Source organism: Larimichthys crocea, chromosome XII, assembly GCF_000972845.2.
Source record: "Larimichthys crocea isolate SSNF chromosome XII, L_crocea_2.0, whole genome shotgun sequence".
In the NCBI taxonomy this organism is placed as follows: Eukaryota; Metazoa; Chordata; class Actinopteri; family Sciaenidae; genus Larimichthys; species Larimichthys crocea.
Genome location: NC_040022.1, coordinates 8,114,774 through 8,136,461, shown reverse-complemented (window position 1 = coordinate 8,136,461; position 21,688 = coordinate 8,114,774). Strand labels below are relative to the sequence as shown.

Here is a 21,688-nt window from a genome sequence, read left to right as displayed (position 1 = left end):
CTATGAATTGCCTTGTGTACGAATTGTGCTATACAAATAAACTTGCCTTGCCTTGCCTTCTATGTTGCTTCCTGCAAGAGTTTGAATCCACGTGTGGAAGTTTTTCCACTTTGAAATACCTTGAAGAAATGCTATAGATCAGTTTCACTGCTTACCACTAGACTTAACATGCAGTATGAAACTTAAGCACATAAATCTAAATTTTAAAACATCCAGTATGATATGCATGACCATGAATAACTGTTCAAGTTAATCAATTTTCTATGTTTACCAGTTCAAGTTCTAAATGTTCACAGTAGATATTAAATTGCATTTTCAGTCTTCAAAGTTCTGTATTTAAACAAACGGTAATGTGCCACTACATCTGACTATACATGAGCAAAATTGTGAATACATTAAATAAAGAACTGACATGCATGTATCATTTAGTGCAAAATCTAGAGGGCGTGAAGAGACAAACAGCAGAAAAGGCTATTTAAACAAGGTTTTTTTTATTTTAAAGTCACATCTAAAACTTCTGGAACTGCTTCTTGGCTCCAGCCGCCTTTGTCACTTTGAGGACGTTGAACCTCACGGTCTCTCCGACAGAAACACACAAGACCGGTGTTACCAGGCGGTTAACAAGAGCAATGTGATAGAGAGTTAGTGAGGAAGTGCCGGGAAGTCACAATCTAAACAGTCAACAAGATGGCATCGCACCCGGGAGGAGGCGACCAAGGTACTGGCTAGTACTTTGATATTAAACACTTAAATCCGCCGTGACAGTGTCGCCCGCGGTGTGGCAGATGTGGACAACCCGACACTTTAACATCTGTCTCTTGTTTCGTGGTTGTCGCTTGTTTGCGTGTCGATAGTGACGTTAACTGAGCAGTACAGTGGTCCCTCGTTTATCGCTGGAGATACGTTCTAAAAATAACCCGCAATGAACGAAACCCGCAAGTTTGACAATTATTCTACATGTTTTAAGGCCGTAAAACCCCTAACCACACACTTTTATACACCTTTTTACACGCATTTTGTACAGTACTTCCTTAATCAGGACGCAGTGCGGTTCTCCCTTAGCCAATTTAGGACGCAAACACAATGCGCGGTCATACTGTACAGTACGCTGTAAAAAAAGCATGCAAAATTACACTGATAAAAATCCGCGAAACAGCGAGTCTGTATGTACTGTATATCATAAATATCTTTCACACGACGACATCCAAACACGAGTGGTATGAAGACTAAATCACACTTATTTACAGATAAACAATCAACATAGTGTTGTGTTTTATTTCCCATGATCTAAAGTGTGTTCATAGACTTAGATTAGTCATACCTGCACTTATTTCTTTCTAATACAAGGCACCCGGTTGTAAAAACAGTGGTATCAGCATTTGGATGATCTGACACTGACCTTTGTCTTTCAGGAAATACTAAAGATCAGATACTGGAAGTGGGAGCTGTTTTGTTAAAAGAGTGAGTATATACAGTCCCTGACAAAAGTCTTGTCACTTATCCATTTTGTAGAAACAACAGCTTATAATGTGACTTTTAATTAATCCATTGGTTTTTAGAAATGGCTCATATGAAAGCTAAAACCCTCCCAAATTATGTTTAATGTACTAAAATAAATTTGCTTCACAGAAGAAAGATATATTATTCAATGAACACAGAAAGGTCAGATTTTGGCAAGACAAAAGTTTTGTCGCCTACAGAGAATGTGAAAATCGAACAAATAATTTACTTCAAATACAAAAATATGTTGCATAACATCAGTGAATTAAGTAGTGGTGCTGTGAGATCCATATTTAATATCTTGTATGACTTCCATGAGCTTGAAGGACTGCATCCATGCGGTTCGGCAGTGATTCATGAAGTCATCAGGAATAGCAAAGAAAGCAGTCTTACATGCCTCCCAGAGTTCATCAAGATTATTTGGTTTCGTCTTCCATGCTTCGTCTTTCATTCTACCCCAGACATGCTCAATGATGTTCATGTCTGGTGACTGGGCTGGCCAGTCCTGAAGCACCTTGATCTTCGTCGCCTTGAGGAATTTGATGTAGAGATGGAAGTATGTGATGGAGCACCATCCTGCTGCAAAATTTGACCCCTTTTATGGTTGGGAATGTAAGAGGTAGCTAATACTTCTTGATATTTTAGGCTATTGATATTGCCTTCCACCCTGCAAATCTCTCGCACACCCCCATACTAGATGTAACCCCAGACCATGATTTTTCCGCCACCAAACTTAACTGTTTTCTGGGTGAATCTCGGGTCCATGCGGGCTCTACTAGGTCTCCTGCAATATTTGCGGCGGCTGTGATGTAATTAAACTGAAGATTCATCTGAAAAATCCACCTTCTGCCACTTTTCCAGCATCCATCCTTTAAGCAGGCTGTGGGCCTTGGCAAATGCCACACATTTTTTTAATTGCCTTTTGTTTAGTGCTGGTTTCTGGGCACTGATTTGACCATGAAGGCCGTTTCGAGACAGAACTCTACAAAATGTTCTGGTTGACACGGGGACTTGAGGTGACCAGGCCTGGTGGAGCTCTGCCAGCCAACAAACGGTCCTCCCGAGCAGTTGTCTTGCGGGGTCTGCCGGACCTGAGCTTGTCAAAAACATCTCCAGTCTTTTCAGATCTTTTACTTATTCTTCATACTTGACGCTGAGACACATTGAAGGTGTCAGCCATCTCAGCAGTGGATCTGGTCTTCAGCCTCTTGATAATCAACGCTTTGGCCTCAGGGTGAATCTTAGGCATGTTGTCAGAGGTCAAGTTGCAGTTGATGTGAAGGTCTGGTGTGCTGGGGTACTTTTAATACACACCCACTAACTGACTGATCACTTATTGATCACAGGTGAGGCTGTAATCTAGGATTGGGTGCATCATATGACAAGGCAACAAGGCAACAAAACTTTTGTCTTTGCAAAAACTGACTCAGTGGGCTTTACCAAGCTGTGAACGTTAGAATGCTTTTCAGTTCAGTCGTTTGGCACCAAAACATTATTTCAAAAGCTGTTGGGATTGAAATTAGCCATTTCTTGAAAAAAAAAAATTGATTAGAAATACATTTATGGGGCACATAAGGTCAACTTGTACCCAAGCAACAAGACTTTTGTCAGGGACTGTACTATAAAGTTTGGCCTTCTTGCTTATTGACCTGGGTAAAGAGTCACACTGATCACTGATCTGCCTGTGTAGTTTCATCTACGAGCGGGTTCAACGTCATGGATACAGCAACCCGGGAGGAGGCGACCAAGGTACTGGCTAGTACTTTGATATTAAACAGTTAAATCCGCCGTGACAGTGTCGCCCGTGGTGTGGCAGATGTGGATAACCCGACACTTTAACATCTGTCGCTTGTTTGCCGATAGTGACGTTAACTGAGCCGAGGTTAGCTAAATTAATTTAGCCAGAGTTAACAAACTGTGCGCGGTATATCATAAATATCTTAGACATCCAAACACGAGTGGTATGAAGACTAAATCACACATATTTACAGATAAACAATCAACATAGTGTTGTGTTTTATTTCTCATGATCTAAAGTGTGTTCATAGACTCAGATTAGTCATACCTGCACTTATTTCTTTCTAATACAAGGCACCCGGTTGTAAAAACAGTGGTATCAGCATTTGGATGATCTGACACTGACCTTTGTCTTTCAGGAAATACTAAAGATCAGATACTGGAAGTGGGAGCTGTTTTGTTAGAAGAGTGAGTATATACTATAAAGTTTGGCCTTCTTGCTTATTGACCTGGGTAAAGAGTCACACTGATCACTGATCTGCCTGTGTAGTTTCATCTACGAGCGGGTTCGACGTCATGGATACAGCAACACTTTGGTGCCAAAGGCACAGCTGGGCGGAAGAGAGCGGTGGGACCCCATGGAGCTCTTCCAGCAACTGCAGCAGATCGGACACGAGTTGGACGGCAATGTAGAGCTCCAGAGGTGAGCGATCTGTCTGTGTGTCAGTTCTGTTAAAAAATCAGGTATGAGTAACTGTGAGTCGTAACTGTATAAATGTTGTTTTCCCCCAGGATGATAAACGACTCTGCGCTCAGTCCATCAAAAGACGTGTTCATGAGAGTCGCCTATGAGATCTTTTCAGACGGAAAGTTCAACTGGGGCAGGGTGGTCGCACTATTCTACTTTGCCTGTCGACTCGTCATCAAAGTGAGTAAAGCAGCAAAAACAAAACACATAAATGTATTATGTTATTACGATTGAGCAGAGTCATGAATATTTAACATCTCCCATTCACGCGCCTTCTCAGGCTCTCCTGACAAAAGTTCCTGACATCCTCATAACAATAATCAGCTGGACCATGGACTACCTCCGGGAAAATGTGATCAACTGGATCAGGGAGCAAGGTGGCTGGGTAAGTAGCCAGCTAACAAACGAAGTTCATAATCATTTATTAGATAACTGAGATTTTGTTCCTGACGCCTGCTGTCTGTTGTTCATGATTTTTTTTAAGGAGGGTATTCGTTCCCACTTTGGCACACCCACGTGGCAGACGGTGGGGGTTTTCTTGGCCGGTGTTCTCACCACTGTCATAGTCATTCGCAAGATGTGAGGGGTTTGTGAAGAGCAGACCGTGTGGAAGATGAGAGGAACTACGACGAAGGGAAATGTGGACGGGAATAAAAGCATGAAAGAACAACTGAAAGAGAGCAGAAAGAAGTTCTGGCAGAGTGACAGAGTTGAACAGCTTGTATTTGGACATGTTTCTGCCTAAATCTCATCTTTTAAGGATTGGCAGTTGGACTGAGGACTGAATGCACTAACGTAGTGCCCATGAGGACGTTGTACCACTGAGGAATTTTGCGGTACACAAAATCGGGAGGGGGGTGGTGGTGGAGAGTTTGTCAGACTGAACAGGAAATGCATTTTAAGTAATTTATTTTTTACTTGGTACATATAAAAAGCGTCACTGCATTCTGTTCTTTTTTCCCCCCCTTAAAGATATATGGACTTAAATTTTGAATGACGTTTAGTTCCCTTTCTGCATCATTTTCATTGTAATTTTATTTAATTTTTTTTGCAGTCGGACTGCTTTTCTGATCTTCCCATTCTCTCCATCAGTTTCATCATGGTGTCTGTATGCTAGGGGATCCATTTTTCATACGTATTTGTGAGTGTTAACTAGTGTAAATCTGTAATAATCTGCTGGCAATGAACGTGTTTGGAGGGTGGTCACATCCCAAAAAAAAAAAGAAGATATTTTTTGTTTTACCAAGGAGATGATACAGATGAAGAGAACTTACACCTCTGATAATTTTTGGGTTCAGACTTTCCCAAATAATTTCTGCCCTTGAATGCATGGCTCAACCTTGTTTCAGGAGATAATATAAGTGCCACAGCAGGGACTTGTGTACAAAGTTATGTTTACAATCAACATGAATCATCACATGAATTCAAAAGTCACACAATCTCAGCAGCTGAATCTAAATTCTTATCTTGTGGAACCTATGCTGCCTCTGGGCATTTTGACCAGCATTGTGACCTTGAGGAAAAAAAAAAAACGACCCCTGCCTATTGTTTTTGTGTCGAGACTTGAGCCACATGTCATTTCTTGTGGCACATGGAAGATGTTGCACTGCAGACGCAGAAAGTACTGGATTGCTCACAGGTGCTTACCTCACTTCACACATATTCCAAGTACTGTATTTTCCCGTGAGTAATTCAAACTGCACTCTTTATCTACACAGCAAATGGCTTTTTATACATTTTTCTTGTTTGTCAGTGCCTTGATGTTTTTTTTACTATGAAATCACTTTGATATTCTCAGATTTTCACCTTTTTCTATCACATTTGTAAAGCTGAAATTAGTTTCCGGTCTCCCTGAAAATCTTTTTGCAGTGACCTTGTATGTTGTAATGGAAAATGGAAAATAAATCTTTTAACTCTTACTGTGTCTATGGATATGTAATAATTAGTGTAGAAATGAGATATATATTCAACAGACCTACAGCGGTACCACTATGGATGAATTAATCTCAGACTTTGATTGATTTTTGATTTTTATCAATGTTGGTTTGTCAGTAAACCACTTTGGCCCAGATTGAAATATCGATTGATAGATTGTTGATCCTCTGACTTTTTCCTTAGTACCATCATCCATTTCAGTATTTTCAATACATGATTTTCAACAAATAATTGCAAAACTAATGACGTGTAGCTGTGCTTTATATTTGCATATGTAGGCATGCTACACACTCTGATAGATACACTCTCTATGATGAATTATGCTAAACACACAAAAATGAACAAGATAACTAAAGAAGCAGACAATAACAGAGCACAGTTAAGAACAGTTCAATTCAACAGTAGTTTGTAATCATGGTTTTGAATTGATCTATCGTGAAACGTTAAAGTGTGTGAAGCACAAGAACTAAAAGCATATTTTACCTTAAGCATCAGCATGTTAGCCTGAGCACAGCTTTACAAAGCAGCTGGCATGGATACAGACACCACAGTCCTTTGGATACAAATGTTTTATGAGAGAAGTATTGATAGGATATATAAATTAGGAGATTTTGCGCTTAACAAATGATATGACAATCTTTGATTTCAGAGATCATACTACAAGAAAAAATATGCTTAGTAAATGTAACTGGTATCTGTTTGTTAGACTTTGATATTATAGAAGAAAGAAAATAAGTAGAAAATATGGTCTATGGATAGTACCAGAGGAAAGGTCAGGGCGTTGGCCACAGATTTAGGGCTCATGAGGATTGCAAATGTCATAGAAATCCAGACAGTGCAGTGCTTTTAAAGAAACAGGACAACTTTTAACTTTTGACTTGCTGTTCTCTTGAAGTTTCAAGGGAAAAGTGTTTTAACCTCATGGTGCCAAGAAAGGAGAGGTCAGGGGGTCATCAAATTATTCTCATTTTCTGTACTGAAGATTATGACAATCTGACCAGCAGTTGTCTTGCCCTGTAATCAACGCTTAGGTTGATGTATGGACAGACCACCTGTCTGACCACCAGAGAGGCAGAAACAGAGCAAACCTGATGTCTAAGTGACTGCTTTTTATTTTCTGGTGGGCATAATTTCAGTTTTATGATATTACAGCGTAATACAAAGAGCATTTAAATCAAATCAAATCAGTCAGCTAAAGCACCTAGAATATTGAAGAAATGTTTAGTCTCTGTGTGGGATTGTGACCTAATTATTCAGTATGGTTTGATAGTTGTGATTGTGAATAGGTGAGATCAATAATGTACCACAGACTCAGTTTTATACACTGTTTAATGACTCAATGTAGACATGCAATAAGAAAAGACGCAACATGTAAACATCACAGTGGTCATAAAAAACTCAGTGCTTTGACAGAGTAACACTTTAAAAGCAAGAAAAGAAAAAGTGCTGCATGGAGAAGTACAGAAAAAGGTGCTAAAAAAAGGCAGCGTCGGCTGATTTATTTTTAGCATTCATGAAAGTTTGGTCCACATAGACACAGTTTAATAGAAGGCCTCAAGTGCAACGGTTAAGATGACACTGCAGCTGATGGGAGGAGAGAGCTGAGCGCTCTATCTCGTCTCCAGCACGCTGTCTCTGATCCTCCACCTCCAGGCAGAGCTGAAGTCTGGAGCAGGAACACAGCAGAGCTCGAGACCGGACTCCAGCACCTCCTCATCGTGAGCGACCTGCTGGCCCTGCTGGGTTTCCAAAGTGAAAACCCTCTCAGGGATCTAAAAAAAGGAGACACACATAAGCATTAAACATTGAAACAGATCAACATGAACATCTGTTGTGACGCATGAGTCTGTGAGGCTGCTCGCCCTCACCTGATAACTGATTCCAGTGGCAATGTGGCCCACTTTCACCCGGCGCGCCTCTCTGATGTGAATGCTTTTCCTGTTGAAGTCTCTGATGCAGACATCCACCCCTGAGCCACAGAGCGGAGACAAACACATGGTGTGAGGGCAAATGATAGCACATTTTACAGGCTGGTACAACATTGGTACAACAGTTTAAAAGAAGAGAGGTGTTAATGTTTTATCTCACCTTCGAAACAGCAGGGCGATGGTAGCTGTGTGTGATTCAGCAAATCCACGTTGACGACCTGCACATCTGGCTGACTGTCGTAGGAGAAGACGCCAGAGCTGAATTCGTCTCCTGGGCTCAGAGACCAGCGACCAGAGTCCTTTAATAACAGGAACACAAGCCAAACAGTAGTTATGTTAATTCGGATGAAAACAAAAAAAAACTCTGATTTTAGCAATATCTTCAGTATTGATAAATTAAAGTTACAAAAAGATAGAAATAAATTGACAATTCTTTTTATATAGAATTGGAATATACTGGAACATTGCTTCACATCAATGGAGTCTAATAGCCAAAGTCTTTCTCTGTTACTAAACTCAATAAATATTGTTATATTGTTGGACACGTCCAAGTAATCTCTACTGGGTTGGTCTCTACTTTGAGGCAGATTACGTATGTGCATGAACAGCTTTTATGGCTTTTCCTCTTGTTTACCAGTTATCAGTTGAACTGTTTGCCTTTTATGACAGTGTGAATTAAAGTAAAGATGTTACTGTTTGGGTTACCTTTTTGTCCCATGGTTCCCAGTTGGTATACGGGTCACTGCTGAGACAAGACAAGAGCTGCTCCTGCATCTCAGCAGGGTGAAGCTGGGACAGAGTGCTCTGGTAGAAATCTGCAAACGAGCAGACAAAACAAATGAGCAGAGTTCAAACATTTACCACAAAATAAAAGTTAAGCAGACAAGGGAAGAGAAATCTCACCTCTCTCCAGTTTACGTAGCTCGAGTTCAGGCACAGTGGTGATCTTGTTGCCCCTCTTGTGGCTCAGCTCAGAGATCAGCGTTTGTGGACAGAAAGGCGAGCCTCGCTTTGACTCGGCCTCCTTCTCTTCATCGTCGTCGCCCAGGTCCCTTGTCTTCCTCCCTGCTGTGATCACTTTGTCAACAGACTCTTGATGTTCCTCCTCATCCTCATAGTCAACACTGCTACTGATAAGTTGTAGGGAGTCCGGAGGTTTTTCGGCAAAATAGAGGGGCTCTGTGTAGGGCCCCTTCACTGGGCTGGTGAGTCCTCCCACTGCAAACACAGACACAACGCACTTAGTCTTTGTGGATGGTGATTTATGTCCCAACTTACTGTAGTTTCTCTGGACATTGTTTAACCTTGTTTTCCCTCAGTTTTACCTCTCAGGCTACACACCTCATTGGTTATTGGGACTGTATTCTGCCTGCCTAACATCATCTATACTTATATATAGTTACCTTCTTTCAGAGCTCTGGCAGTTTTTTCTTTGAGGTCAGATGCTGATGCTCTCTTGGCTGGATCCTTCTGAAGTCCCACCTTGATAACTTCAGCCGTGAGGGGGCTGCAGTCGGGTGGAATCTCTCTCAGAGGCGGAGGCTCGTTAGCAATCTGTAACCGTCACAAAAACAGTCTGATGTAAATACAGTGAAGAGTGAGCTAAACATCTGCGATAAACTGCAGGGGGGCAGTGTTTTTGTGCCGCTTCTGAAAGTATACCTTCAGGTAAAGTCTGCAGGTGTAGTATCTTGTCCAAGGTTGACACCCATTCAGCATGTGCAGTAACATACAGCAGCTGCTCCACACATCTGCTTTGGCTCCGCGGGGTTCCCCTTTTACAATCTCAGGGGCCATGTGGGTCTCTGAGCCCTTGAGATCTGCATTGGATTACATTGGGAGAACAATACATTAAAATGTGGAAGTAGATAAATTACCCGTCAGCTTAACTGAATCGGCGACACGGTGTTTACCTTTGGACCCACTCAGGCTCTGTCCCTGATTGTCAAGTCTCTCTGCATGTCCGAAGTCACACAGGAAGGTGTCTCTACCGTCCTCCGACAGCAACACATTGTCAGCTGTGTGAAACAAGCAAGAGTCAGTAATCCACGGCATTCATCTTGACACAGCTCAGTGAACTCAGTGGCACTTTGTTGATTTCCATGACTTGTGCACTTTAGTTTTACGGACAGGACATAATTAGAAACAGGGCAGCTGCACGAGCAGAAAACAGTCTACAGACAAAAGGAGCGACATAAGAGGGGGAATATGAATCACAGGGACAGCTGCTGTAGAAAATACTTCAATATGGAATGAATGTGGAATCTTGTAACAAACAGGCAGCAGATGAAGAGATTTGGCGCTGCTGCCTCGCTTTTCCGGAGTCATTACCGACACCAGGTGGCGCCTGAGCTGAGGCAGCACAATAATGCTGTTTGTCTGTCCTCCAACTCGAGTCTGCCTTTTGCTCTTCCTCTAATTCACTTCCCTTTCTTTTTTTCTCTTTCCTTCTTTATTATACTTGTTTCCACTTCATTTTCATCTTCTGCTTTCTGTCTTTAGGGTCCCGGTCTGTACTTTTCTATCTTCTCTCGCTGACTACTTCCTGCTCCTCGTCCCATCCCCCCACTCTGTTTCATTCTCCCTTTCTTTCTCTGCACTCCTGATTCTGTGCACATGCGCCGTTTCTAAAGAGCAGCGGTGAGTCACACTGTGGGAAATTCCCAGTCCGTCGTCTTCTCTGTGGTAGTCTGGTTTCACAACACAGGTGCTGTGGATCAAATCTAGCCTGTATCTATGACACTTGTGTTCCACACAACAGCTGCACAAAGACACAAAATCCTCTGATGAGAACTAATTAGAAATCTGACTTGCTCTCTCTGTATGTTTTTGTTTTCCACTAGGTCCTAACAACAAGTAAAAGTCAAGCTGACACATTTAGTTTTACAGTTATTACTGTGATACTTTGATCTGAACAATTACTTAAAAGTTCAAATTCATCTTGAAAGTGTTGGTATAGGCCAATGCCAATATCTGATGTCTGTGTTTCAGTGTTATCAGTTGCTATTTTAGTCTTAACATTTACAGTCATATTTCAGATCATTTGTCACTTTAGAGGTAGTGAAACGTATCAAAACAAGTGACAATACAGAGGAATAACTTGTTGACAATAAAGAGATAACTGCTCTTCTCTATTCTTTGTTGTTGTTGCGTTTCTCATACGATAACTGTCTTGAAAAAAGTAACAACGTCTAATCCAAGGTTAAACTTTGCGTGTTCAGGATGAAAATATAAAAAAACACTCCAGTATATGTTGTCTTATGTCTGTATATCTCAATAAAGCTGTTGGATTTTAGTTATCAGTGTAGTTTAGTTATTACTTTTATTATTGGTAAGTTCTGTGGTTAAAAAAATACATTTAGTTGTTTAAATCTCATTTCTGCCATCACCACTTCTTTTGACTTTGTAGTACCACTTACAGAAACTGAACATTAGTTTAACTATTATTACAAAATGCCTCTTTGCATGACGTACCTTTGATGTCTAGATGCACCACTTTTTTCTTCACTAAGTGCTCCAGCGCTGCTAAGACTTGCGAGTGGTAGTGGAGGCTTAGGTCCTCTGGCAGCCGGCCACAGTCTGCTATCAGCTGGCCCAGAGAGCCTGAAATAACAAATAAGGTCAGATCAGGATAAAGACTACATCTTGTTAATATTTACTAATGCACAGTCTCTTGGTAAAATATTCCTCCTATTTGACGACAAAGGAAAAATGTGAGATATGTCACTGTGTTTATCGAGCAGAAATCTCCATCTGCAATTTGGACCAAAACACTTCAAGGAAGCTCAACAGTCATTTCTAACATCCCAGAACCACCCACTTCCACATCTCGACACTGATCACATCCGTATTTCGGCAGTCTTTGTTATCCTCATGTTGCACCTACTGTGCGTGTGCACCGAATTCATCACAATTCAGTCATCAATTTCCAACCTCGCCCTCCATCTCAACGGCACCAGTGAGCGCTGGCAGAAACGTAGAAGTGAACCTTGTTTACCAGATTTTTGGTCCATGAAAAGGAGGACGTTAGGCCCCTCTCTGACCACGCCAAAGAGTTCCACCACACGAGGAGATCTGAGGGCACTCCACGCACCCACCTCCTCACTGCTAAACCTCTTCAAGGCGATCTGAGAGGATCGGAAAAAAGAAAAAAAAAAACAGAGAGAGTGAGCACACTTTGAAACCAGGCAGTGGAAAAAACATGGTGATGTGTTCTGCTTTACCTTTTTGACAGCAAAATTGAAGCCTGTGTTGACATCTCGAGCACCGTGTACTTCACCATAGGAGCCTTCCTTCACAAACTGTGTGAGGACATACTCCCTCCCTTCCCTGTATTCTGAGTCCACAGGCTGGATTTTCTGACAAGAGAAAAACAAGTTAGTTTGGTAAAACCAACAAGACAGAAGACAGGAAGTAGACTGATGTAGCAGAACTTACTTCATTGTAAAAGATGATTCCCTCGTTGCCAAGAGAATCAGCTGCTGAGAGCTCATACTCCTCTTCTCTGACATCCCTCTCCACATCTTTGACAAAGGGCAATGCATAGCATGGGTCCCCCTGACTGACGCTGCCCCTGAGACCAGCAAGGGCCAGCGAATAATCTCCCAGACTGCTGAGGCAGTCTGAGTCGCTGTCCTGCCCGTAGGAATGGAGACTGGAGAGGGGGCCGCAGACTTCGTCCCTCCAGTTCAGAGGAGAGCAGCTGGAACCGGTGATGTAGGCCTGTCGGCCGTAAAGAGAAGGCCCTCTGTCCTGCTCTTCTGAGCTTTCAACGCTGCTACAGCAAGAAGTACTGAGGTCTCCTCGGCCTCCAAGAGACGACGGCTCCTACAGGACAAGCAAAGAGACGGTTGGTCAGATTACATGATGTTTACATTCTCAAGGTGAGTTTGCTCAGGGGCTGAATGTTCAAGGCCATGAGAGGCAGCTTTGTCTGAAATCCGGTGATTCACTTCCACAACACAGGAAAGCTAATGTTTGCAGGGCAATGCCTAGGGATCAAGTCTCAGGCTGCCAAAAATGTGGCCGTTTGTCCTTGAGGATGATTCACAAGCAAAACACTGCAAGCATGCTCAGTTCTTTTGAGAATACAAGGCTGTGCAATGTACCAGCCTACTTTTAGTAGTTTAGCAGTTTCGATAGCTTTTTCACATGTAAAGGCCAATGACATGTGAAAAATAACCAGATTTCTTACCAGGATCTGGACCAGAGAACTTCCACTCTCCTGTTCAGGGACTCCAGAGGGCATCCGATGTCTGTATCGCTGCTTCTCCTTCTTCTTTTCAAGTTTTTTCTTCCCTTTGCGCTTCTGTCTCTTCCTGTTCTTCTTTCTAGGGGCATGTTGTGCCGAGCCGCTCGGCTCTTGGATGGACGCTGTTGTTTGGCATGCCACATTGTTGTGCTCTAAGGAAGGGCTGAAGCAGAAGTATGGCAAAGATGTAAATACCGGACGTGAAATGAAACAGTTCAGTATAGCCTCTGTAAATTAGTATGAGGTGTGAAATGCAGAGGCCTTGTGGTGATGGTAGTGTCATACCTGTTGATGTAGTGGGAGGAGAAGGAACGTTCGGAACAGGATGGACTAAATTCCACCTGGGTTTCACCTGCATTGAGCACAGATTAATGTTAAATTCTCTGTCCACACACACTTATTTGATGTAGTATCAAAAAAAATCAAAAAGACATAATTACATTCAGCTTGGGCAATGAAGGGTGAGGTCTTCAGTGGCATTTTCCCCACTTGCTCTGCAGTCCCATGTGTCAGGACCTTATTTATCATAGGGTTATTATAGGCTATGTAGCCCATTTTGCTGTCCTTTCCCTCCTCTTCCTCCTCCTCTGTCTCCTGGTCTGCAGCTGAGCAGGATGGGTATGACCCCTTCAGCTCAGCCGGGGAGGACCCGGAGAACGGTGATGTTGAGTTAAAAATCCTCTGCCTCACCGCCATTTCATCTGCTGGATCTGGAGAGAGAACATCAGAAGCAACGGATAAGTTAATATGTCAACGTTAATGTCAAATAAGTAGTATTTATAATAATAAACTCGGCTCTATGTGGCTCTTCTCAATACCAGAAACTGATCAAACATGTTTCTGAATGGAGTTGACGACATGTTGCCTGCGGTCGCTGCAACTAACTCATTCTATCTATAAAAAGGAGCTTTACAGTTTCCCACGTCTTCAAATATCACGCTTTGTCTGTCCAAAAGCCAAATATATTCAGTTGACTCTCACATATGACAAAGAAAACATCATATGCCATATTATACGTGAGAAGCTGGACTGCACTTTCAGTTGATCGTGACATTAAAACTGATTTAGCTGAACTCCAACACAACTGTTACTGCATCATGTAGATACAGTAAATGATATGGTTCATCATCGCTAGCGGGTGACCTTTAAAATGTTGCGAGGTTTGTGTTTGTGAAAACTGTTTCCCCATAATGTAACAAAGCCCTTTTTTACTACGCGCTAGTGTGAGAGTGATAGTACCGTAAAAGAGGAAAACTGGATAGTAACAACCAAACATATTTCCTTTTTTCAAGTTCTAACTAACTTGTACACTTTGAGTCTTAATTTAATTCTTAATGTTTCATTTGTTTATTGTTTTTAAGTGACATTTGGTAAATACCACCCGGCTGAAAAAGTTCAATTTGTTATTTCCAGTGACGCAGAAGAGCTCATATAATTGACTCAACTTTGTACTGTAATCAAGTACATAGTAATCTGCTTCTTTATTACCTGTTTAACATATTTGTCTTTGTAAGTCCGTGATCATCGCCCCTTGATCAGAAACAAACTGAAACTTTGAATGTTTGCAGTGGGCAGATGAGACAGGAAACTCAACTCTGGCCTTGTTTTTTTGGCAGTTGTAACTGTGTCGACTTTCAGTGAGAGGAAGTAAACTACGGCACATTCGGCACGGCTGGGCTACATTTCCAGTGAATGTTAATGTGATTGGCAGCCGGCTTGGAGGTTATAACCGTCAGAACATGTATGACTGTGAAATCAGCACACTCGCACACACTCCTCCTTTCATCTCAGCACTGGTTACATGCATTAAATGCAGTTTAAGAAACACAAAATAATAAAAACTTTGACTAGTCGCAGCATGTGGCATCAGTGTGTCCATTACACCTCACAGCAGCTTCTCCCTGTTATTTAGCGTTTCACTTTTTCTGCATAAACAGTATACATACACATTTTTTGCGACCTGAGGTCGTACCAGGATTAAGCATGATATCTCGACTAAAACAATCACATGGCTGCCGAGAGCTTTACCCTGTAATGTTTGCATATTCCTGCTCTAGATAATACAAACGCGTTACTAACACAAGTAATAATAAAAGATCTTAAAACTGTAGCCAAACTCCAATGAAAGCTTTTAAAGTTTAGTAACATCATTACCTTGTGTGCCGACTTCATGCACTGCAAGATTATCTAGAACAGAGCAATTCAACTGTCACTTCCTACTTAAGACGCTGCACCGGCGCTGAGAGCGCAGCGCGACACCACACCGCACCACACCCCAGTGAATTTACGTGGAAAGGAAATAGAGAGAAACCTACTGCAATAAACACGACCACAAAAACAACTCTGTGTATGTGTGAGGCCCAGGGGCGTGTGGACGTACCGACAGATGCCAGTCTGGACTGCTGTCTCTGTCCCGTGTAGCCGCTCTCAATAACCTGTCATCTACATTAGTAAAACTAGGTGCTGTGTTTGTGCGCCTCGTCCTTCATGTTCTGATTCTCCGTAATGTCTCGGCTTAGGCTCCTGCTCTCTGCTCTGCTTGATGCTGGCTCTCAGCCAACCGGTGGGGGGAGGAGCTGGCTGACAATGACTTATGGGAAATGCATCTCCACTTCCCCATATTCCCCCCCTCCCTCCTCTGCCTCCAACAAGGCTGGCTTACTCGCTCTTCCCTCTCTGACTAGATTAAAGGATAACATGTTTGGTTATGCTTTTGATGATCAACTGTGAACTGTGGACTAACAAAAGCACAAGTTAAGCCCTCGGGGGCCTGAGCTTGTTAAGATATACTTTGTTTTTTTCCTCTAATAAGAATTAATAATGGATGTGATCATTCCCACTTAGCATGGAAATCAAGTTTAAACCAGAGTATGGACAAATAAGATGTTTGGTAACAAAGTCAGGTGTGTTGAGATACATTCAAATTTGGGTCTCTGACCATCAGCACACACCCACAACATACGTTTTTTTTTTTTTTAAATGTGACCTTTCATGTTCTCTGATATCCCAAAAAACATGTGCCCTGTGATCGGTGAATGTACGAGTCACATGTCACGTCACATGTTCCCACACTCTTCTCGGCTATAAGTCATGTCATTAAAAACTACCATTAACAACAACACAGAGGCTGTTTCAGGCAGCAACGTTAAGAAAAATATGAGAAGTTATGAGGATCTTAAAGAAAAGACTATTAGCTGTCACTTGAAATGTGAGGTGCCAACTTTATCTATCTGAAATCTGAATAATCTCGCTCGCTTTTCTTTTCAGCAGCACAACAAGTCGCTCTGTTATAAAAAAAGAAAACCGCCACAGAGCACAGGAAATTCAGAATACCACTTGAGAGGCTTCATCATAACCCATGAACAAGTGTAAAGGAAACTGTTTACTGCCATGGCAACAGTATTTAGAAAAAACTGATTAAAAGCTTTTTAAAATTCTGATAAAATAAAAAAAGTCTAAAAATGTAACGTCGCATTTTCAACAGATCAAGACTCGTACGGTGAGTGTTATGATAAACTTGGCTAAACACCAACTCAAACCTCATCTTAAGATACGGCGTTTAAAACAACTAACAAATTCAAATTCAAGCCATTGTTTGATCTGAAACCAGAGTCAATCAACAGGAAATTCAACTGAAACCAGTTTGATATTCAAGTGATCTCTTTGAGCTTCACAAATGTGAATATTTTCTGGCTTTGTCAGCCTTCTATGACAAACAAAAAGTAAGTTTTGTACTGTTGTACTTGGGCTGTGAGAAACTGACAGGGATTACTTTCTGGCCTTCTAAGATAACGACCAATTAATCGATCAAATGAGGAAAAAATAGGTAGATTAACCAATAACAGAAATAATCAGCTCTAGTTTGGACTACGAAATGTCTGAAAATAGTAAAAGAACGTCCATCACGAGCCGTAATGTCGACAGATTTCTTGTTTTGTCTGACAGTCAAAAAAAGTAGCAAGCCATCACGGTCGAAAATCTGATCGAATGGATCAAATAATCAATTAACTACTTCATAAAACCACTAATTACTGCTTTCAATTTTAGTCAAGCCGAGTTGCATTGCAGTTGATTGCATAAGCCTGTACAGGTAAACCCGACTGTGAGTGCACACACAACAACAACCATAAATCTTAGATATGATGTGGCATGCAATCTACTTTTGCAGCGAAGTCCTGAGCCTAACTCCACATACAGTCAGTGGCTATATTGAGCCGACTCGCTCGCTGTACACCCACACAGATTAATGAAATTCCAAAGCTTTTAGTAAGGACAGTGAAAAGAGACTCAACCTGAAGTTGGCCACAGACTACACACGGCCAAGAATTCCTTAAGAGAAACGGTGCCTGCTTCTCAGAAAGGAAAACGTCCCCCGTGCTGGACTAATGCTATATGCATGAATATACAGAAATATGCATGCCGTGACTTCAAGTACTCACAGTGTTCAGTCACACCTCTTTATGGCTCTTCTAACTTCCCTTTTACTGCATCACTACGAGCCACGGTGAAGAATTAGGTGTCATTGCACTAAATAATAATGAAGATGACTCAATGGCAAAACTCTTTTCTGCAGGTTTTCATTCAACTGGTTACGTTTCTGCATGTTACTCGTGGATGTTTGAAAATGATCATGTCATGTCTGGATTATGTAAGAAAATGTATTTATATCATCGTGTGAATATCTTTGGGTTTTGAAATGTTAAAAATTTCTTTTGGGAAATTATTATAATGTGCATTTTCACTGTTTTTTGGCAGTAGATAGATGATGAAAAGGTGAAGCGATTAATCTAGAAAAAAAAAAACATCTGCCAATGAATTGATGAAGAAAATAATTTTTTATGCACGTCCTTCGATGTGAATATCCGGATATTCTGCCAAACGACGCACATAAACTGAAAATTCACATAACACTCACATGAGCGATGGTGAACTTATATGTAGTTAACAGATCGTATATACAATGTATTTTCTGCACTTTATTTCTCTGCTGCAGAGGATAAAGGATAAAGGACATTTACACTGACAGGACACCATTAGTTTCTCATTCAGGGATGGACCCCGGCCAGAGCTGCTTAGCTGTAAATGCAGGCCAGGGGTTTGACTCTCAGCCAATTATGGTCCGGCATGTATTTGCATAGTGTGTGAGAAGCAGTACCTGTCAAGGGTGACTAATGTAAACAATTAAATGTGGCAGATATGAGCTACAAATGATTAATTTTTAATATATATCAATCAGGCACAAAAGATCTATAACTTTATATCAATATTGAGCTACATTAAATGAACATAATAGCTATTGTGATGGGGACAGGTAGTAATTAGTGAGGTTGAAATTAGTCAAAATTACACATTTTCTTATATAATATGAACATAATGTACATGCTATTACACATTTATCTGGGTGTACTATTTCTATCCAGTGGCAAGCTTCCTATAGATATGTTTATTTTCAGATTATAATTGATGTTTTTGACAAACAGCTGCAGTTGTTTTAATCACAGACATCTGGCTCCAACAGGCCAATGAGCGGACTTTGGTGACCTGTACAGTCAAAAGTTACATTAACAGCAGCTTAACTTGTTGTTGTTTTGAGCTATGTGTAACAAAACTGGCACAAACATAACCACAGAAACACAACATGTATCTCCCGTCTTCGTCTTCGCGCTCTCGCTGTACTAAAACAATAACTTCCTTCTCGCCACATTCACCGACATTTCACACAGACCGACATGTTTTTTTCCCCTTTTCTTTTCTTTCTTTGACCTCTTTGCGCTGAGAAGTCGAACTTTTTGAGAGAAAAGTATAAGTTGCCTCGAAAAACAGCAGTGAATACTGAGGCCTGATAACTGTGCCACTAGTTAAACTTATTTCATTTAGCGATAAATGTACAGCAGAGTCTTTTACTTACCGAGTTCCCAATTAGTAGGCGTCGGCCGGTGGAGAGCAGATCTATGTTTAACTACATAGCTTCCGGTTATTAATTTCAAAGTAAATATTTTACTGTATTTTTTTTACCATAATGGTACTCAAAATACGACGATGCGAGATAGGGTTAGCACTATTATTTTTATTCATTGGTTGTTTTGATATTTGTTTTATTTCTGCTTGCGCTCCTTTGATAAATTTGCATTCATTTTTAAAAAAATAAGTTACCCTTGTGCTTTTAATTTGAAACTGAAACGTCGTACTTCCAGTATGCGCCTGTTTTTAATTTGACACAGTTTAAAGTTAGTTCCTGAAGACGCACAGGAGGAAATGGTAATGAGGTGTGAAGACTGGAGTGACTTTACAAGCAACAGCGACGCTGTGACAAATTGCGCACATTACCTCTGTTATTATTATGCTTATTATCATTAGTATTAGTAGTAGTTAGTTATTTGGTTTCCAATACCATCCTCTTATTTACGTTCAGGCTATAAATAATGTGAGACTGTCAAAGCTTTAAACGAGCTAATACTCTTTTTATTTACACATATAATACCCTGCACCTCCTGATAAGGTTTTGTGTATTGACACACATTCACCACAAGATGGAGTCATAAACTATTGACTAAAGGCGTCTGTGTCCACTGCGCATTGTCTATGTTTGTATGTGTAATTAAAGGCTACATGATGTGCCATCTAACTGCAATTATAAAGTAATACAGTGCAGTCAATCAGGATAAGTGTTAGTGTCCTCCATGCTCAATGCTTTTATAAATGTTTTAGTCAGTGGCTGAGCTTAGCACTGATGCTCATCTCCTGTGTTCAGGACAATAAAATCTAATTCACATTCACACCAGTGGAACTTAATAATATATTTGGTTTTTAAGGGTAAAACTAATTAACAGTATTTAGAGTTGTTCAGATTTGCAAATCTCCACGAAATTTGAACAAAAAAACAAACATGAACATGGTAGAAATATTACAATGAATAAAACTGTTTAGCTAGTCCACCGGTTTTGACAACACAGTGGCAGAACACTGGACCAAAGTAGATCCATGTTTCTTACTGACATACTGTAAGTCATTTAAACACCTGCATCCACAAATTCAATATCTGTGTCATGTGTCAGTGGAGGCCAAATAAAGTATTGATTAATTTCCCCTTTTTAATACTAAGTCAAATCCTTGGAATTCTTCCCGTCGTGACACATGTGTGAACAATAGTCAGGAGATTCTCAGAGCAAGCAATCGAAGTATGTTTGCAAGCGGAAACGTGTATTTCATCCTGTCATTTGCTCCTGGCAAGCATTTGTTTGGAGCAGAAAACATGATTTTTAAGCATTTTTCATGTCTGCAAATTGGATGGATCCTTACACAAAACAGTCATCATCTGAACAGAGAAAGAAAGTTATGGAATATGCTCCAATAACAGGAAAAACAACAGGTGCTCTTCTAGTTATTTCTCTAAAATAATAGGGGATAGACTGTCTGGGAAGGTGACATTTGTCATATATTGCATAACATACAATTACGTCATGTGTGGCCATTTTCTAAATGGGAACATATACAACATATAGGTCTATCTGTAGATCTGCATGTGCTTCTAATGGGATTGATTCTCTTACTATCACAGCTAATGGACCGATCCTCCAGTTCACCCGGTAAGCAAAATTTGGCTCCTGTTTTGGTTAAGCAAATACACAGAAAATGTTTAGACCACATGACATGCTCAGGGATGTGCACTAATCAAGCAAACATGTCACGTGCACTAGAAATGCAGTAATAGTTATCATAAGTCACTCTCTCCTGTTGATTGTTAAGTCTTCCTCTATACTGACTACCCACCCACCCATTTTCCATCCACTCTGCATTGTGTGTGTAATCTGTCATTAACCATTAAGTATAATGCACACATTAGACTATACACGTGAGCTTGGTCATATGAGAAGACACCCTGAGACCAATAAGTTAGTGGAATATATCAAAAACAGCACTGATGTCCTCTTTAACTAATAATGTAAATACATCATTAAAATGCTGGATTAACAGGTTTCCCCCCTATAGCTCTTAGGTGGGTCAGTTAGTCTGTAAGCATAACTTTATTTAGAAATGTGCAACATGTGAGTACATTGTAAAGCAATGTAATAAAAAAACACACCACAAAAAAACACACATTTAACTTATAATGCCAAACCTGCTCACTGGTGCAAATATTTATATTTATACTGATAATTCTGTTTACATTACACTGTGCCATATTGCCACACAGATGTCTTTAGCTTGAAGCCTATATATTTTTAGATTTGTATATTTTATTTTATATATATATATTTTTTACATCTTTCACTTATATTTTATTTGTCATGTTTATGCTGTTTGCACGGGATAAGAGGGAAACGAAATTTCAATTCTCTGTATGTACATATAGCAGCTTTGACAATAACGTTGACTTGACTTGAAACTTCCAGCAAATTAACAAAAACAACTGACACCCACTGAAAGAGGTGATTTGGGGGCTTTTGGGGGGGATAGTAGTTACCTACTATGCTGAGTGTGGAACCCAGTCTTTCCTACATTCATTATTTTACTGTAAAAATTTCAGCTCTATCAGCAGATCAAGATAAGATTGAGAACAACCCTTTATGCAAAGTGAAATATGCAGAA

At 40.6% G+C, this 21,688-nt stretch overlaps 2 protein-coding genes across 3 annotated transcripts; one reads left to right on the top strand and one right to left on the bottom strand.

Moving 5' to 3' along the window:
* The first annotated feature begins 582 nt into the window (after positions 1-582).
* Positions 583-5,904, top strand: LOC113747088 (apoptosis regulator BAX-like). 2 transcript variants are annotated; one of them, XM_027285264.1, is made up of 8 exons: positions 583-718; positions 1,413-1,461; positions 3,191-3,249; positions 3,657-3,705; positions 3,788-3,940; positions 4,030-4,165; positions 4,266-4,370; positions 4,470-5,904. In XM_027285264.1, the coding sequence occupies exons 1-8, from the start codon at positions 688-690 to the stop codon at positions 4,566-4,568; spliced, it is 681 nt and encodes a 226-aa protein (XP_027141065.1). In that variant the 5' UTR covers positions 583-687; the 3' UTR covers positions 4,569-5,904. The 2 variants fall into 2 exon arrangements, with proteins under 2 accessions (XP_027141065.1, XP_027141066.1); XM_027285265.1 differs by lacking the exons at positions 3,191-3,249; positions 3,657-3,705.
* Positions 5,905-7,231: 1,327 nt separating this feature from the next.
* Positions 7,232-19,053, bottom strand: map3k14a (mitogen-activated protein kinase kinase kinase 14a). Its single transcript, XM_010737123.3, has 16 exons — positions 19,008-19,053; positions 13,540-13,809; positions 13,385-13,451; positions 13,043-13,262; positions 12,286-12,675; positions 12,072-12,206; positions 11,846-11,975; positions 11,323-11,451; positions 9,762-9,866; positions 9,511-9,668; positions 9,252-9,402; positions 8,752-9,066; positions 8,554-8,663; positions 8,009-8,147; positions 7,789-7,889; positions 7,232-7,692 (listed from the first exon to the last, which is right to left on the bottom strand). The coding sequence occupies exons 2-16, from the start codon at positions 13,793-13,795 to the stop codon at positions 7,531-7,533; spliced, it is 2,568 nt and encodes an 855-aa protein (XP_010735425.2). The 5' UTR covers positions 13,796-13,809; positions 19,008-19,053; the 3' UTR covers positions 7,232-7,530.
* Between the last annotated feature and the right edge of the window lie 2,635 nt (positions 19,054-21,688).

Coding starts and splice junctions, on each gene's coding strand:
- map3k14a (XM_010737123.3), bottom strand. CDS start 13,795: ATGGCGGTGAGGCAGAGGATTTTTAACTCAACATCACCGTTCTCCGGG. Junction 11,452..11,845: donor TTTCATGGACCAAAAATCTG/GTAAACAAGGTT, acceptor TTGTTATTTCAG/GCTCTCTGGGCCAGCTGATA. Junction 9,067..9,251: donor TGCCAGAGCTCTGAAAGAAG/GTAACTATATAT, acceptor CTGTGTTTGCAG/TGGGAGGACTCACCAGCCCA.
- LOC113747088 (XM_027285264.1), top strand. CDS start 688: ATGGCATCGCACCCGGGAGGAGGCGACCAAG. Junction 1,462..3,190: donor GGAGCTGTTTTGTTAAAAGA/GTGAGTATATAC, acceptor CTGCCTGTGTAG/TTTCATCTACGAGCGGGTTC. Junction 3,706..3,787: donor GGAGCTGTTTTGTTAGAAGA/GTGAGTATATAC, acceptor CTGCCTGTGTAG/TTTCATCTACGAGCGGGTTC.